The following is an 18,309-nucleotide window of genomic DNA, read 5'->3' on the forward strand; positions in this document are numbered from 1 at the left end:
GAATTTTTTATTTTAGATGCAGTTCCAGACCTAGCTTTACCTCACAGTTTTACCTCTCCAACTTGCCATGTCTTCATAACCATGGCTGTTGTTGCTCTATGAGAACTGAGCTAGCAGCAACAGCAGGAAGCAATGTTTGTGCATCCCCAGAGGAAACTGACCTTAAGTCTGCTGTGTTTGCTTCCCAGTTTGGGTCTGTCTGTGGTAGGCTGCCTTTTGCTTGTGGGTCTGTTTAAGAGAGTCCCTTAAAGAGACATTATTTCCCCCCTGGAGTTTTTAGGTTTTAAGTTTGCATTGTATAGGTAGAAGCTTATTCCCCTCCTCCCAACAAATTATGATAAAGTTTGATTTAAAGAGTGAGAATACACAAAATTAGTTCAGAGCCATTTGCTATAGTAAATAAAAAATTAAATGTTGGGCTATATAATGTTATTTATCATTATTCTTAACTCTATAATCATTGCAGTGGTATTATTTACCCTGCTAACACCAGTACTAAGACAGCGACACCTGTTAGATTTTATAATTGCCTTATTTACCTTGGGCAGGACTCCCAGCCTCCATCCAATGCTATCCTCCTTAACCATCTTCATCTGAACTACCTTCTATCCATAATGTTATAAATACTCGCTTTTATTCTTCATCTGGGCCTCTGCACGCCATTTATTGGAGTCCTTCCTCCCAGACCACTTGCTTCCTTCTCCATGCTAACCCATCATGGCGTGTTTCTTCCCTCTTTCTCCTGCCCTCAAAAGTCAGAAAACTTCAGCCAAACCTACCCACTTTCTGCCCTGCCCAGGTCAATCAGTCAATCAGGTATGTTTACAAAACAAGGATAGCTGTACCCAGATCTTGAGGGCCAATAACACACATCAGACCAACCTCCAACACATCTCTAAAATCATCAGGTCTACATTGCAGCTATGCATTACCATTGTAGCCCCATGCATCAGTCTCTAGTGGGCTTCCTACAGGGAATCTATCCTTCCTATACCTTGCTCTGAGTTCGGAGGCTTTGTTTAAAATGCAAGTAAATGCTTCCTAGTAACCAAAACTCTTGAATTCTTCTTGCCTAAGTGAATTCTCAAATTTGTGTTGAGATGCACAACAACAAGGAAGGAATACTGAGGAATTTCCAAAGATAGGGATTACTTCGCCACCCAGGGAGTCAGACAGCACTTGGCTAAACTCTGTGTCCCATCACATTTCAACAAAAGAGCACAAGGTTCAAGCATGCCCATAAGTGAAGTGTCCAAAACAGAGCCCAAGTCACAAGTTCCCTGTCTTCCCAGATCACTGAAACTGTAGTGCTTTCTGGAGGGCAGTATATTCCCCAAGAGCATACAAACTCCTGATCCCTCCGTTCATGCCTCACTCTGTGACTCTCCTCATCCCAACATTTTATGGCCAACAAAGTTAAGTAAACTCTTCTCTAAGTTTCACAAACAGCTTATATAACTTGGCCATGCTTGGTAAGGTTTTATTCAACCCCAGGTTTTGACCATTTGTTATGAAGCAAAGGTGCAATGACATGGGCTAGCAACAGGCATCTAGGAAAAGGAGAAATCTTACAACATAGCCACACACTGTGAGTCTGACAGTCTCTTGACACACATTGAAATGCATTGCTTAGTGCTGTGGAGAAATAGCCCCATGTCTTGTGATCTGTGTTATGAATGGGCGGTGGGAAAACTGAGCATGGGTAAATCACCCTGTCTCTCTTTCTTGCCATCTCTAAGGTCACCCTACATTACCCCACCTCCCACTATAATCTGCTTCCTGTGTTGGCCATGCCTGGGTGGAGCTGCCTGGTGACTGGAGCAGGAGGGTTTCTGGGCCAGAGAATCGTCCACATGTTGGTGCAGGAGAACGACCTGGAGGAGATCAGGGTCCTGGACAAGGTCTTCAGACCAGAAACCAGGAAAAAATTCTTCAGTAAGTAAACCTGAGGATTCGTCCTGTGACTGCATAGCAAACACTGAGTAGATGCAGGGAAGACTCTTCCCTTGTCTAGTACATAAACACTTGTAGTCATAACACCATTCCATGTCCACACTTATCAGGAGGAAACACACAACTGAGCATAAATGACATTGTACAGTCAGGAAGAGACTGGGTTTGGACTGACAAGTTCTCTCTCCATTTCCTGTAGCTCTTTAATGTACCCTTGTCATTACTAAGCTGGAGGGCTCAGCACTAGCTCCCTGTCTCTCCTAATTGCTACTGATCTAATTCTTTTGTTCTGGTTTGCTTTGTGGTGGTCTTCATTTAGCATCTTGGGCAGAAGTAAAATAAAAAGAGTAAAAAAAATATCAAATTAAAAGATGTATAAGAAGACAGAGGTAGGGATAGGAACATCGACAGCCAGACAGAAAGAGATAGAGACTGAAGAAGAGAATTTCTGAGTAAATGCATGTGGTCAAACCAAGGGACAGAAACAAAGCCAGCATGAGCCGGACTGTACATACATTGCCTGGATTGTTCTGAAGGATTTCTTACCATTCCTCACTGGAGTTTATCATCACTAAGAGTAAGACTGCAGAATTCACTAGTGCAGGCTGTTATTCGTACGCCAATTTGTTCAACTGGGTGAAACGTGAACAACTGATTTTGTAGTATAATTTACCATCTATTCAGCCTGCACCCTGGGTCATTAAAATAATTGCAGGGAAAGTGGGAAAGCAGGCTCACTCATCTTGTCAGCAAGGGCATTGAGTTGGAAAAAGAAAAATGACTATAGCAGTGTCACCTGATTAATGAGGAACACAGATGAAGACAGAGGTCCCTCACTATGCTCCACTATTTTGATCAATGGTCAGCTGTTGGGCTAGAGTCTTCAGTGTTTCCTGGTGCTCCTATGTGACTCAAGCTGGTTCTTTGCCCCTCTGCAGAGTCAAGTGTAAATCTATTCTACCTAGGGATCTGCCCTGCACACAGGACCCACCACAGTCCTCTGAAACAGCACTCACCCTCTATTCTACTTCTTGTCTCTGATCTCCTCTGATGTCAATTTCCTCCTGTCAGCTTCAGTGTTCCTTCCAGAAGTGAAATATTAACACACAGTGAACAATTCTATTAATTGGGATACTGTTCCTCAGCGTTATTTGCAAAGAGCCAAGGTTCAGATGGAGAAATAGCTCCACTGTGGATATGGACAGAGAAGGCCCTGCATAAAGATAAGAATGAGGGATTTCCTAGAAGTGACCTTTCTGTGCCAGGGACTGTGGGGCAAAATGGGGTGATAACTCATTAGCTGTGTGTAATGTTCCTGGGATGTAGTTAAAGCTTCCAGCGTCTATTTCTGTAGAGGAATAGTGCAAAGGTTAACTGGTTTGCACAAATGCCACAACTAGAATAAACACACTGGGGTGGAGATCGGGAAGACTAGCTGCAGCCGTTATGATCTTCACACCTGGTGGGTGGAGGCGTTTACCTGGGTCTCCTTCTGATCTAGCTCATAAGTTGCACCACCCCAGGAGGTTGTTGTGCAATAATCTTTACATAAGGACAACTTAGATCATGCAGCAGCTATGGCTCCACCAAACCACTCTCTACAGGCCCTCTCCTAGGACCTCAGGGTCCCCAGAGAGCTCATGGATGTAAGTCTTTCACTACAGGTCTGGAGTTCTCCTCTTGTCACAGCCACATCCCTGAACCAGTCTGTCTAGAACAGTGGTTTTTATCCTGTGGGTCACGAGACCACTGAGCTTTCACTAACCTTTTAGAGGGACTTTAGATCAGGTATCCTACATACCAGATACTAAAATGCAATTCATAACAGTAGCAAAATTACAGTCATGAAGTAGCAACTGAAAATAATTTTTTTTGGTTGGGAGTCACCACAGGTCTAATATCACTATCAAGGAAGTAAAAGGAAGAAGTGGGGAGATCAGATCATAATAATAGAATTCAACCCTCAGGCAGATAATACCTTCTGAGCAGCCCGAAATTTACATTTTTCTAATTCAGGGCCTTCTGGGAGTTGCATGGTGAGAGGAGGGGCTTCGATAGGGTATCCTGAGTGCTGAGATTAGGGGCAAGCCATTCTATTTTCGTCCCTTGGAGATGTTTCTTTAGCCTTGGATTTCTCCTGTCTTTCTCACTGTTTGGCTTCAGGGACAATTTCAGGTCACTTGAATGTCCTTAATCTCTCCCTGAAAAATTGATTCCAAGCAATGCCAGAGCATAAGCTAATGGCACAGGTGTAGGCAAAGGGCAAGCAAGGGGTCCTCAGTAGGTATAGGAATAACTGTGTCCTCAGGCTCCTTGGGCATCACTTTGCTCATCTATTAAGCAGGGCACACAGGACCAGTCTCTAGGAAGTGTAGGAAAGAAGGAAGCATAGTCTTGATCCTGGGTTTCAATTATGAAGCACAGCAAGTGTAGAGTACTGGCAAAGACTGTGTGTGGCAAACAGTTCATTTTGCGAATTAAGTGACAAAATATTAGGCAGTGTTATGTGCAGAGTCCAGAAGAACATGAACATGCTAGTGTATTTAGGGCCTTGGAATAGATGGTACAAGGAAGTCCTGAGAAAGCCCGTTAGAGCATCGACATCTGCTCTTGATAATGTCTCACAGGAGATATTCCGATATATCCAAATTGGGCCCATCCTAATCATGGTGACAGAGCTTCTGACCGCCCTGGGTCACTGAAGCCAAGCCATTGGCTCTGAGTTAATTCTTCTTTTGGGCCCTGCAGAGACCAAAATAATACCAGGCTCTGGCAAGGGGAACACCCAAGATATATATTTGTGAGTCTTCCTTCTGCTGCCACTGCTAGAAATGTGTTCCTCATCAAAACCCTGGGACAGACATTCTGATTGCTACCCACTTCTCCCCACCTCTCTATTAGCTGCTGAGTCACTTTGTGGATGGATGAACTTCCAAACACTATCTTGAACAAGTTCATATCCCAGGCACATTTGACAGCTTCCTAAGCTGATTTGCTTTCCTGAAGAAAGAAACAATGTTTTCCCTTCTTTCCAGCCTTCCTCTCTAACCAGTTTCTCCCTAGAACAATTCTCTTTTGAAAAATTCTTTATTCATTTTACACTGGGATCATAGCCCCCTCCCTCCTCTGCTCTCATTTTCAAGCTTTCTCATTATAAACCTATTCTCCCTATCTTGTTCCTCAGATAAGGGGAGCCATACATACCCACACACCCCAACTCATTAAGTCAAATCAGAACTGATGGAATCCTCTTCCCCCATGGACTGGTGAGGCAGCCCTGACAGGAAGCAGTGATCAGAGAGCAGGCAGGCAACAGAGTCCATGTCAGAGACAGCCTCTTCTCCCCTTACCAGGTAACCCACACAAACCCTGAGCTGCCCATCTGCTACACCTGTGTAGGGAGCCTATGTCCAGTCTATTCGTGATCCGTGGTTGGTGTTTCAGTCCCCAAAAGCCCCTCTGGGGCCTGGTTAGTTTGCTCTGGTAGTCTTCTTGTGGAGCTTCTGGCACTTTCAGGTCTTTTGATCCTTCCTCCCACTTTTCCACTTTCCCTGCTCTTCACCCAATATTTGCCTGTGAGTCCCCACATATGTTTTCATCTGATGCTGGGTGGAGCCTCTAAGAGGACAGCTATGGTAGGGTCTTGTCTTGTTCCCTCTCTTCAGACATTTCTCCTGCCTATTCTATTTCATACTCTGAGTGAAATTTAAGCAACTTCCTTTGGTCCTCCTTGTAACTTATACTCTTGGGTCTGTAAGTTGGATTTTGTCTATCTTGGACTATGTAACTGAAATGTGTTTATACAGATACATACCATGTGTGTCATCCTGGACAATTCTTGATGGTATAGGTAGTCAACACCTGTGTACAGGGAACATCTTAGCCCAGAGAAGAGCTTCTCAATGACCTGCCTTGTGTTCCACAGACCTCAAGACAAACACAAAGGTGTCAGTGCTGGAGGGAGACATTCTGGATGCCCAGTACCTGAAGAGAGCCTGCCAGAGCATCTCTGTGGTCATCCACACCGCTGCTGTCATTGATGTCTCAGGGGTCTTTCGCAGACAGACAATCCTAGATGTGAATCTGAAAGGTAGAGTATCTGCAGAGGAGAAGGTGAGATTTGGGAGGTTGGAAATGTTAACAAAGATCGGGAAGGAATGCTCTCACCATAGAATAGCTGCCATTCTCTGAGTCTAATGCCTCTGCTCACCATACCCTGCTGGAAGAGATCAGTGCTATTTCATGGCTAAGGCCCAGCAGTTAGAAAGTAGGTAACCCTGGATGTAAGGCCACAGCCATGTCACTCCACCTTCAAGAAAAGCTCTTCTGTTGTCCTCCATGCAGAGGAGACTGAACTCCAATTCCAAGCAGTTGACAAGCATGCACCCATTTTCTGCCTAGACTTTGCAGGAAGCTGCTCTGCAGGCTGTTCAGTCTTCAGGACCTCACAATGTCCTGCCATTACAGGAATGCCCAGCAGGGGGCTCACAAGCCCTTTTAGTTTCCTACTAAGAGCAACAGATACCAGTGCTGGGTTCCAGAATGAAACTAGAAGGAATATGTATCACCCCTACTTTATATAACCAGGTAAAATGAAGTCATAGATAGAACCAAAAGTGTTTTAAAGATTGTGCATACAATCAGGAATACAGCTGTATCTCTACATCTCCCCAAACCCAATAACCATCTGTTCCCTGAGTCAGACTTGCTGTCCTTGTCCCATTTTGATTCTTATCAAATAACAACAACAACAAAAAGCTGTACCTATGAAATGGTTACGTAACATGCATATCAACTGTACACACTATACTTGAGCCTGAATGATGTTAATTCTTCAATGATTCTTGGTGAAAAAGAACTATTCTCGTTCACAATCTAAGAATATGATCTGGTTCTATAATTTAAAAATCATGGATGAATTGATATGCATGAAATTATACTTATTTCATGGGCACTTTAGGAATGCATTAATGAGAAGCTTTAAAGCATTTTAAAGTAATAATAAAGAAAACCCCACTCAGTCACACTTGCACATATCCACAAGGCAATGAACACAAAAGCCTAGAGATACGTGCTCTCTGGAACCCACCTGTTGTCTTCTGGGAACAGCTTGGTAGCTGAGTCCAGGTAGGGAAGATGAACTGTAATCTGTAAACATTGTATTGTTGGGCAAAAAGACAAGAATAATCCTGAAGCTGTACACACACCGGGCCCCTGGCTTATCTCTTGACACTGACAATGCATTGTCTATGATTAGGTACCTATTGGAAGCCTGTGTCCAAGCTAGTGTGCCAGTCTTCATCTTCACCAGCTCAGTGGAGGTGGCAGGGCCCAACTCCTACAAGCAGATCATCTTGGATGGCCATGAAGAAGACAATCTAGAAAGTACATGGTCTGATCCATATCCATACAGCAAAAAGATAGCTGAGAAGGCAGTGCTGGCAGCCAATGGGTGTACCCTGAGAAATGGTGGCACATTACATACTTGTGCCTTAAGGCCCATGTACATTTATGGGGAAAAAAGCTCATTCCTTTATGACACAGTAACTTGTACTCTGAAAAATAAGGCTGTTTTGGATACTACTGGCAAATTCTCTAGAGCCAACCCAGTGTATGTGGACAACATTGCCTGGGCACACATTCTGGCTGCCAGGGGCCTACGAGACCCCAAGAAGTCACCCAACATCCAAGGACAGTTCTATTACATCTCAGATGACACCCCTCACCAAAGTTATGATGATTTAAATTATGCCCTGAGCAAGGAATGGGGCCTCCGCCTTGATTCCAGTTGGAGCCTTCCTCTGCCCCTGCTCTACTGGCTTGCCTTCCTGCTGGAAACTGTGAGCTTCCTGCTGAGTCCATTCTACAACTCCCGGCCCCCCTTTAATTGCCGTTTGGTTATACTTTTAAACAGCATGTTTGCCTTCTCCTACAAGAAAGCCCAGCACGATCTCGGCTATGAGCCGTGTGTCACCTGGGAGGAAGCCAAGCAGAAAACCTCAGAGTGGATCAGAACACTAGTGGAACAGCACAAAGAGACAATGAACTCAAAGACTCGGTGATGTAAAGATGGCAGGGACATGGCCCTGGGTGTTATCAGAAATCATCCTCAGGTCCTCAGAAAGGATACAGGCACAACCCAGGTCCTACTGCCACCCTTTGACATAAAAGCCAACTTAGTGTCTTCCTAAAGTACCCAGAATCCTTGCCAGGCACTGACCCAGCCACAAGCTTTCTTCCCCAAACACCTGCCCAGAGACACACAGGCCATTGTGCCTCAGCTCCTGGTTTCTAACTACTAAGCGCTTCTTGTTGCTCAGAGATCTCTCCATGGGCTTCAACTCCCCATTAACAGCATTTCTCATCTTTGGAAAATTCTGCTTTGGTTTATGCAGTTGAGTGAAAGAAACAATAAACATGTGTTAATAGCTCATCTGCAGACATTTTTCTGTCAATAAACGTGGCCATGCTGGATCAGAAATAGATTGTGGATTTTAGGGACTGAGGAAAAGCCATGAACAGAGGGGGTGTGAGACTAATCCCAGCACATTGTCCCCCGTGGTTCTATCCCTCCTCCCATCCCAATCCTTCCATTCCTCCACCCTCTGCATGCATGCTCCTCCTCAAGTCCACTGATAAGGGAGGTCTTCTTTTCCTTCCTTCTGATCCTAATCAATTAGGTCTCATCAGGAGTGGCTGCATTGTCTTCTTCTGTGGCCTGGTAATGCTGCTTCCCCCTCAGGCAGAGGTAATTAAAGAGCAGACCAATCAGTTCATGTCAGAGACAGTCCCTGTTCCTATTACACTGGAACCCACTTGGATACTGAACTGCCATTGGTTACATCTGTGCGGGGGTCTTAGGTTACCTCCATGCATGGTCCTTGATTGGAGTATCAGTCTCAGGAAAGACTCCTGTGCTCAGATTTTTTGGTTCTCTTGCTCTCCTTGTACAGTTCCTGTCCTCTCCTGATCTTAATTTTTTCTACTTCTTTCAAAGAATTCCCTGCACTCTGCCCAAAGAAACCACTTGTCTTAGGTATTGTCAAGAGATTGCACTTACACTTTTTGACAAAGAGATTGTCAAAACCTAAGACAAGTGGTTTCTGGCCCACTAAAGTCTTCATTTACATTTGAAATAATACAGTTCACATGGAAATAGTGTTTACAAATACATATATATTGGCATTCTAGTCTTCTACTCTCTGACCAGTCATGCCTTACAATATGTTTATGACTATCTAGGAATTCTCTAACCTCTTTACATCATGGTGTACCATGAGGTAGATAGCAAAGGTAGAACCAGAGCTAGTCTACTGCCTTCAAAGCCACCCTAATCCAGCTTCCCAATGTCATGGCTAGCATTCAGGAAAAAAGTAGACAGCAAGAAATAATTAAACTCAAGGCTGAAATACGTGAAACACAAGCAAAAACATATGAAAATATCAGTAGAAAGAGCTGATTCTCTGAGAAAATCAATAATATTGGCAAACCCTTATAACCAATGAACAAAAAGCAGAGAAAAACTAAATTAAAAAGTATGAGCGCAAAAGGGAACATAACAGATACTGAAGAAATTGTAATTATAAAGACGTAGTGTAAAAACATGTACTCCACCAAACTGAAAAATCAAAAACAAATGGATAGTTTTCTCAATACCCATCACCTATCAAAGTTAAGTCAAGATCAGATAAGCCAATTTAAGCAGACTTACTCAACCTAGTATAATAGAAACAGTCATTAAAATTCTCCCAGCAAACCACCAACAACAAAAACCCAGGGCCAGAGGATTTTAAAAGAGAATTGTGCCAGATTTTCCAAGTAGTGTTATTGCCAATACTCCTCAATTTATTCCAAAAAAAAAAAGAAAGAAAGAAAAAAAAATAGTGACCAAATTGTTTTATGATGACACAAGTACCCTGAGAGCCAAACCAAGTTAGAAACCAAGGAATAGAAAGTTACAGAACAATTTTTTTATGAACATAGATGCAAAAATACTCAATAAAATACTTTCAAATGAATCTGAGAACACATCAAAAAGATCATCCACCATGGTGAACTTGGTTTAATCCCCGAGATGCAGGGATGGTTCAACAAGTGTATGTTGATAAACATAGGCCATATAAACCAACTGACAGCCAAAATCCTTAGGATCATCTCATTACAAGCAGAAAGGCCTTTGACAAAATCCAAAGTCCTTTCATCAGAAAAGTCCTGTAGAAATAAGGGATACAAGGGACATACTTGAATATAGTGAAGACAGTTTACATCAAACCTATAGCCAACATCAGCCTAACAGAGAGAAACTCAAAACATTTTCATTAGCATCAGGACCAAGACAATCTTGTTCAGTCTCTCCATGCCTATTCAATATAGTACTTGAAGTCTTAGCTAGAGCAATAAGACAACTGATGGGGAACAAAGGGATACATATTGAAAAGGAAGAAGTCAAAACATCTTTATTTGCAGACACTTTGACAGTATACTTAAATGATATGAAATATTCCACAAGAAAACTCCTACAGTTGATAAACACTTAGAGCAAAGTATCAGGACAGAAAATTAATTCACAAAACACAGTAGCCTCCTATACATAAATGTCAAATAGACATAGAAATAAATCAGAGAAACAAAAGTCACTACAATAGCCTATAATAATATAAAATATCTTAGGATAACTTTAATCGAGGAAGTTAAAGATTGAATGATGAAAATTTTTAGACATTGAAAAAGGTATTAGAAGATGGAAAGAATGTCTGTGCTCATAGGAAGGATTAACATAGTAACGATGGCCATCCTATCAAAGGCAAACATGCAGATTCAGTGCAGTCCCTGCCAAAATTCCAAGACAATTCTTCAAAGATCTTCATATGGAAACACACACACACACACACACACACACACACACACACACACCCTGGCCTAGATGAATCATTCCTGAATTATAAAAGAACTTCTAGAGGTATCACTATGTCTGATTCTCATTTGTACAACAGTCCTATAATGTTAAAGACAACGTACTATTAGTACAAAACCAGATACAATCAATGGAATCAAATGGAAAACTGAGACATAAATCCACAAACATATGGACACCTTAATTTTAAATAAAAATTTAAATGTACACTGGAAAAAAAAGACAGCATTTTTGACAAATGGTACTGGTCAAACTAGATGCCTGAATGTAGAAAAGCACACATAGATGCATACTTACCGCTCTGTAAAAACTCAACACCCAATAAATCAAAGACCTCGAACACTAAACCAGATATACTGACATTGAAAGAAGAGGAAGTGGGACATAGCCTTGAACCCATAGGCACAGGAAAAGACATTCTGAACAGAACACTGTTAGCACAGGCCCTAAGATCAATAATTAACAAATAGGATCTAATGAAACTGAAAGGCTTCAGCTGGACAAGGGACACCAGAATTCAGACAAAGCAGCAGACTACAGAATGGGAAAAGTGTTTTACCAACTACACATTCAATATAGAGGGCTAATATGCAAATTTTGTAAAGAGCTCAACAAACTAGATAACAAGAAAACATCCCAGTTAAAAGTGGTGTGCAAGACTAAAAGAAAAAGAAACCTCAAATGCTTAAGAAAGACTTAAAGATGTTCAACATCCTTAGTCAATGGGGAAATGCAAATGAAAACAACTTTGAGATTTTACCTTACACCAGTCAGGGTAGATAAGGTCAATGAAATGAGTAATAGCTCATGCTGGTGAGGATGTAAAACAAAGGTAGCACTCATCCATTCTTGTTGGGAGTGCAAACTTGTACAAATAATATGGAAGTTATTGTGGGTTGCCCAGGAAGGTGAGAATTGATCTACCTCAAGACTCTTGGGCATATACCCAAAGGACATTTCATCCTGCCATAGAGATACTTCCTCAGCCAAGTGTATCGATGCTCTCTTGATAAGAGCCAGAAATTAAAAACAGCTTAGATGTCCATCAACAAATGAATGGATAGTGAAAATGTGGGAAAACTGTTGAGAAGAAAAGTAACAGCATGAGTGAGATAACTCTGACCCAGAAAGATAAATATGGTATGTATTTGCTTATGTGTGGATATTTATCTATTGAGACAGTGATAAGAAGCTATAATTAGTAAAACAACCAAGTTTAGGCATACAATAAATGATTTGGGGACAAACAGATAGATCTCCCTAGGGAAAGGAAATAGAATAAATATCTATGTGTGGATGAAGAGAAGTGACTGGAATGAGAGAATTAACTCAATAGGAAAGAAGGAGCAGATGAAGGTAATGCTGGGAGACAGCTAAAGTTAAAGGCCATTTGATGGGTAACATGGACACCTGATATAGTAGAAACTTCCTAAAATATATGCATAAATGAAGGTGGTCTAAATAAAATGAACAAATACTGGGTGAGACAGAGCCCAAACTGAGTATCTCCTGTCAGCAAATGAAGCTTCAGGTACCAGGACTGGGTCCCATCTGTACTGGAAGTTTTGGTTTCTTTGTGTTTTGTAAATACGTTTTTGTTTTTATGCCAAGTGCAGGATTTTAGTTTGGGCTTTAGTTTGTCCACAGCTGGTAATTGCCTCCTTAAAGACATGGTCCTTGCCAGCTGATAACAGCCCGCCTCATGCAGCATACAGATGGGACATGGTCTAGGACTCTGAGAGATATAAATATGAGAGCCCAGAAAGGGCTCAGGAAACCCCATGGTTGAGGAGGCAAAAAAGCAAGAGCCAGAGGGCCTGGAGAACACCAAAAACACAATGCCTTTTTATTCCCTATGATCAACACACGTGTGAACTCAAGGAGACTGAGGCAGCACGTCAAGGCCTGTGCAAGTCTGCATGGACTGGAGTCCTAGAGATAAAAGAAGACGTGAACAAATGCTCCTATTTTTGGCTAAGAAACAATCTCCAGTTCATACCACTTGCAAGTGAAAATTTAGTTTCTTCTAAGGAAGTCTCACTGGGGAAACAAATTACTTACTCATAAGAGTAGAATGCATGTCAGGCACTAGTTGGCCAACAGAAGACTAACGCAATGGCATCATTGGAGGTGTTTTTTGTTTCATAAGATCATGTCAGACCTCTCTTATTTTTATCTAATTGTTATTATGTTATTTTATTTAATTTATATATTTTCTCTTTTTATCATACAGATACCTTGTGTATATGTCTTTCAGTTGATTGTTTTTATAGGATTCCTGGATGTGCAAACCCATGAGTCTGTTTCTGGTGCCTTCTCTGGAATCTTCTGATTCTTTATCTACATAGCTCAGTAACGTAAGCACGTCCCTTCCCATGTTTATACCACTTTCAGGTATTATGCTAGGTGTGAACCAGCACAACATATGAGCTCTCTTGTGCAAAGTAAAGGCTGCTGTGATTGTAGAGAAAGGTTTTGCACAGTAGTCCCATGTGGGACCTACACTGGGCTCCATGTGAACCTCAAACACCAAAAGGCTGTGAGTCCCTTCCATGCACCTAGACTTGGTCACCTCCAAAGCTCATGGTCAGAAACCTCATAATAAAGTAAAAAATGGCATGAACTGTTCATCATGTTCTAAGTAAAATCTCAACTTCATGTTGGGCTGCATTCAGAGCGATTCTTGGCCACATGGGCCTTTGGGCTGTAGATTGCATAAGCCTTAGTGTGTTTCTCCCATAAGGCCATTCCTTTACTCAGCTACTGTTGTCAATCTGAACAAACAAACACCAAAAGCAGCTTATTCCAGGAAACAGTGATATGTCTTTCAGATGAGCACATGCATGACTACAGTTGACTGTGAGATGCTCAAAGAGGTTGAGACCAAGAGAAGATTTTATAAACAATAACAAAAAGCATTACATGTAAGCCCCAGAAAGACTACCCTTTGGCCAGGTATTGAGTAGCCTTGGTTGTAAACTTGACATAACCTAGAGTCATGAGGAACAGGAAACCTCTATTGAAAAATTGCCTAGATCACATTGACCTATGGGACGTTGACCTTATTGTTAACTGATAAAGGAAAGTCCAGTCTCCTGATCTGTGGAGAAGTGAAGAGTTAGGCATTCTTGGAATGCTTACTTGTCTGCCCAATAAAAAAAGAAAAAACAGGTGGATCAATAAATGAACTCAGTGAAATAATCATGATTTGCACAGCACAAAAGCCATTGCACAGTTGGACAAAGTGGTTCTGGCTTGACCCAGAACTAGAAGTTGGTGGAAACAGATGGGATCACCTTGGGTTTGCAGGTGATCTCTTTAGATTGTAGATGAGGGTTCCCCTTTTTCTGAATGTTCTTTAATGTCACAGAGAGTCTGAACTAGGAAATATTGTGCAATATTGTGCCATACTAAAAAGGTTAACTCAGAGACCTTAGCAGTGGCCAATGTCTCTTTTGAATGTTCTCAATCTGCCTATGTTTATTATGTTTATTAATGACTAGAAAGAGTATTCAGATCATAGCAGGCAGTGATTATAATGTAAAGGTAAACTTATGAAGGCTGTAAGGAAGGGGAGTGAGAATGGTGCAGCAAGGAGATTGGAAAGCTTATGGACAGTACAGAAACATAGTGAGAGGCACAGGACTTCACATATGTCATCAGGAATCCCCCAAAGTCTTTCCCATCATTCCTCCTCTCTGTCTTTCATCCTCAGAGAAAGTGACAACACTTTGCTAGAGAGGTACTTTATTTTTTTTTCTGTTCTCTCTACCTCACCCCAAGGCCAAGTGTAAACACTGGATTGAAGTGTAGTTTCCCAGATTCTACATTCTTACCTCCGTCTGTGGAGGTGGATTGAGGAAGGTCCTCTGCTACTGCTGTAAGGCCATCATGAATGCCATCTCTTCCTCCATATTCCCCAGAGTTCATTTACAACGAGTTTCTTGGATTCCACCCCCCCCATCCCTAGCTTTATAAGATTGAGTCTGGATCAAATCACTTCTCAGAAATCCTAGAGTTTGATTTTCATTGTCCCCACTTCCCAAGGTGAACCTATCCCTGGAGCTGGTCTGATTTGGTCCTATGAAGAAGGAAGGTGACTGAAGCCTCAACCTTAACCCTAACCCTAACCCATCTTAGTTAGCTTTCTGTTGCTTTGATAAGACACCATGACCAAGGCAACTTATAGAAGGAACAGATTAGGGAGTTACAGTTTCAGATGATGAGAACCTATGACCATCATGGCAGGGTGCATGGCAGCATGCAGACAGGCATGGCACTATTGCAGTTGCTGAGAGCTCATATCTTGATCAAAAAGCACAAAGCAGAGAACTAACTGGGAATGCTGCAAGTCTTCAGAAGCCTCAAAGGCCACCTCCACTGACACACCTCCTCCAACAAGGCCACACCCCATAATGTTTCCACCCACCGGGACCAGGTATACAAATACACAAATCACCTGAGGCCATTCTCATTCTACCCACTACAAGTCAGTGTCTAAACACTCTAAGACACATTTGTGGATTAGAAAGAACCACATTTGTGGTTCTCTGGCCACAATTATCTGGACTCCACGGTCAAGTTTAATTTTATGTATTTTAGAAGAACGATTAACATCTCAAGGTTCTGAGCCGGTATTCTTCTTTTAAAAGTAATAATCCTCAGAGTTTTGGGAACTGACAGTTGCAAAATTTTAAAAGGATAATACACACACAAACACAAAACAAAACCTAGAAAACAAAGCAAATTCTATTCCTATACTAGTTTTGATCCAAAAAACACATTTTTGATGCACTTTCATTTTTGCACTAAGAAAAATAGAAAAAATTGATTTGGTGATTTTTGAAGCATTTAGATACATTTTTCTAGAATGACAGTTCATAAAATATATTTAAACATATCAGATTTCTAGAGTGCCTATATAAACTTGGGACATGTGCAAAGGCGTATTTGTAAAGACGGATCTCTATATACATATACCTTGGATATGCAGGGCTTTCTGAAATCCCAGAGGCAGTAGTAAAACATAGGATTTCGGGGCTGGAAAGATGGCTCAGTGGTTAAGATTCCTGGGTGCTCTTCCACAGGACAGGGGTTCAAATCCCAGCACCCACGTGGCAACTAACAACGGTGTATAGTTCCAGTTTCAAGGGACCTGCCACCCTTGCATAGGCATATGTGCAGGCTAAAGTCAGTGACTATAACACAAAAATAAGTAAGACAATTTTTTAAAAACCAAAATAATTTTAGTTTGAAAAAGATAGAAGAGGTTACAGTATTTGGTAAATATTACAAAACAACGCACACACACAAGTCACAAATTTAAAAAAAAAAGCATAAAAAATATCTGAATCTGTATTTCCCACCTGTGCCAGAGAGGGAGCAGGAAGATGTGACAATCCTTTACTAAATCAGATGTAATTAACCTCTATATGGTTTGTTGGTTTACAGAGTAGTGGGGATTGAACACAAAGGATTTTTGTTTATTGGGAAAATTCTCCAATGGAAAATGGAGAATCAAAGTTTCATTTTTTTTCATGGAATTGGTGATTGAATCCAAAGCCTGTTTGTTTGTTTGTTTGTATGTTTGTTGAGAAAACTCTCCAATTTGGACATGGAGAATCAAAGGCTTGACTACAAGACCAATGTTTCCTATTTCCTGATATTGAAGAGTTTAAATTAGCTTGAATATAGCTCCATTTTGAAATAAAGATCTTGACTGGGAACTGAATTCAGGTACCAGGAAATATCACAGAATATACAGCTGGCAGAAAACAAAGTTAACTCTCCCAGCAAGAGCCTCCAGTAAACACAGCAGAATAAATGCTTCATAGAAAATAGAGACAAACTCCCTGGCAATAATCAATGGGAATCAGCTGAGAATTGGGTGGGAAAATTCTCCCCAATGTTTCAGATATGGTTTAGAAAAATAGCCATTGTGATTATATGCCTTAGCCATTGTGATTGTGTGCCTCAGAAAAGGTCATCCCACCGTGCTAAACTTCACCCAATTCTGTAACTCCAAGACTTGTGCCCCTCTCCTTGCTGCCATGGAAATGCCCTGCTCACAGACTTTCCCTTTAAAAAAAAATCCTGTTCACTCAGAGCTCAGGGTCTCACTTCTCTACTGCTGTTTCATAGAGACTTGGGTACAGAGTTTAATCACTCTTGTAATAAAGCTCTTTTGCTCTTGCATTGAGTCACCTCCTGGTGGTCTCTAAGGGTCCCGTGAACCTGGCAATACAATATTTGTTCTTATCTACAAAAGTCAACATTGTTTGATCTCATATGTATCTGTCTGAGAAGTTGAGGGTCTCTTCCACCACCAAGACCAACAGGGTAACAATCCATGGGAGGCAAGAAGGTAGTTCAGATCAGCATGACTAAGTAGCTGGTGTTGCTTCACTTTTCTGGAGTGTGATCCAAGTGGTTTAATTTAGAATTGTAAAGCACAGCACAATTTGGTGAAAACTTCCCTGGTGATAAATAACTCAATCTCATGTACACAAGAAAGCTCACATCAATCTCCTTGAGGAACAAAGTAAGGTAAATAAATACCAGACATAACACATCGAAACACTTTGTAAAGTCCATATACAAAGATGGGTTCTATAGATTGAAAAACAACCCGTATGATAAGGGTGTAGGGGAGGGTTCAGTGTGGTCTCCAGCCACAAAGACTGTACAGAGCTCACCAGGCTAGAATGTACATCTGATCCCAAGATTCTGGACAGATAACTGGCACTTCATTTCTTTCCTTCAAGGACCAGCTCTGTATGCTTACATTCTAGGTTCTTACAGTGGTCACAAGAACTTCTGTGAATCTACAAGAAGTCCTGTGCCTTTCTGAAATTCTTGTGCAGTTTTATGAAACCCTTTGGGAATAATCCAAAAGTTTCTATCACTCTGGGTCTTATCTCTTTCTTCAGTAATGGAAACACAGCAGATTGTAGTTTTAGGGAAAACAAGCAAGCAAACAAACAAACATTACCTTAACCCTTATTCACAACGAAATATTCTATTTTATAATTCTCCTTAAACATCCTAGTAAAACATGTCACACTTTCTCCTCATACTTAGTTGTTTCACTTTGTTTCATATACCCAAATACCAAATGTTTTATAGTTTTTGTAACATCCTTAGAAATAACCTAGACACCCTGTGTCAAGGCAAGCAAGCAAAAGAAATAAATAACATGATAGTTCTGTCTAAGTTAGGGGTTACTTATTGCTGTGATGAAACATCAGGACCAAAAACTATGTGGGGAGAAAAGAGTTTATTTGGTTTAAGCTTCTAGATCACTGTTCATCATTGAAGGAAACCAAGATAGGAATTCAAATGGGACAGGAACTGGAAGCAGGAGCTGATGCAGAGGACATAAAGTGTTACTTAATAGCCTGCTCTCATGGATTGATAGGCCTGCTCTCTTATAGAACATATGT

At 41.3% G+C, this 18,309-nt stretch overlaps 2 protein-coding genes across 2 annotated transcripts in view; both read left to right on the forward strand.

Annotated features, from left to right (window-relative positions):
* The window catches only part of LOC132656957 (3 beta-hydroxysteroid dehydrogenase/Delta 5-->4-isomerase type 2-like), a 105,298-nt gene that overhangs the window by 60,961 nt on the left and 26,028 nt on the right, over window positions 1–18,309 (forward strand). The gene's annotated exons all lie outside the window — the stretch shown is intronic.
* Window positions 1,511–8,369, forward strand: LOC132656956 (3 beta-hydroxysteroid dehydrogenase/Delta 5-->4-isomerase type 1-like). Its single transcript, XM_060392991.1, has 4 exons — window positions 1,511–1,935; window positions 5,879–6,048; window positions 6,211–6,212; window positions 7,211–8,369. The coding sequence occupies exons 1-4, from the start codon at window positions 1,791–1,793 to the stop codon at window positions 8,013–8,015; spliced, it is 1,122 nt and encodes a 373-aa protein (XP_060248974.1). The 5' UTR covers window positions 1,511–1,790; the 3' UTR covers window positions 8,016–8,369.

This window comes from Meriones unguiculatus, chromosome 10, assembly GCF_030254825.1.
Source record: "Meriones unguiculatus strain TT.TT164.6M chromosome 10, Bangor_MerUng_6.1, whole genome shotgun sequence".
In the NCBI taxonomy this organism is placed as follows: Eukaryota; Metazoa; Chordata; class Mammalia; order Rodentia; family Muridae; genus Meriones; species Meriones unguiculatus.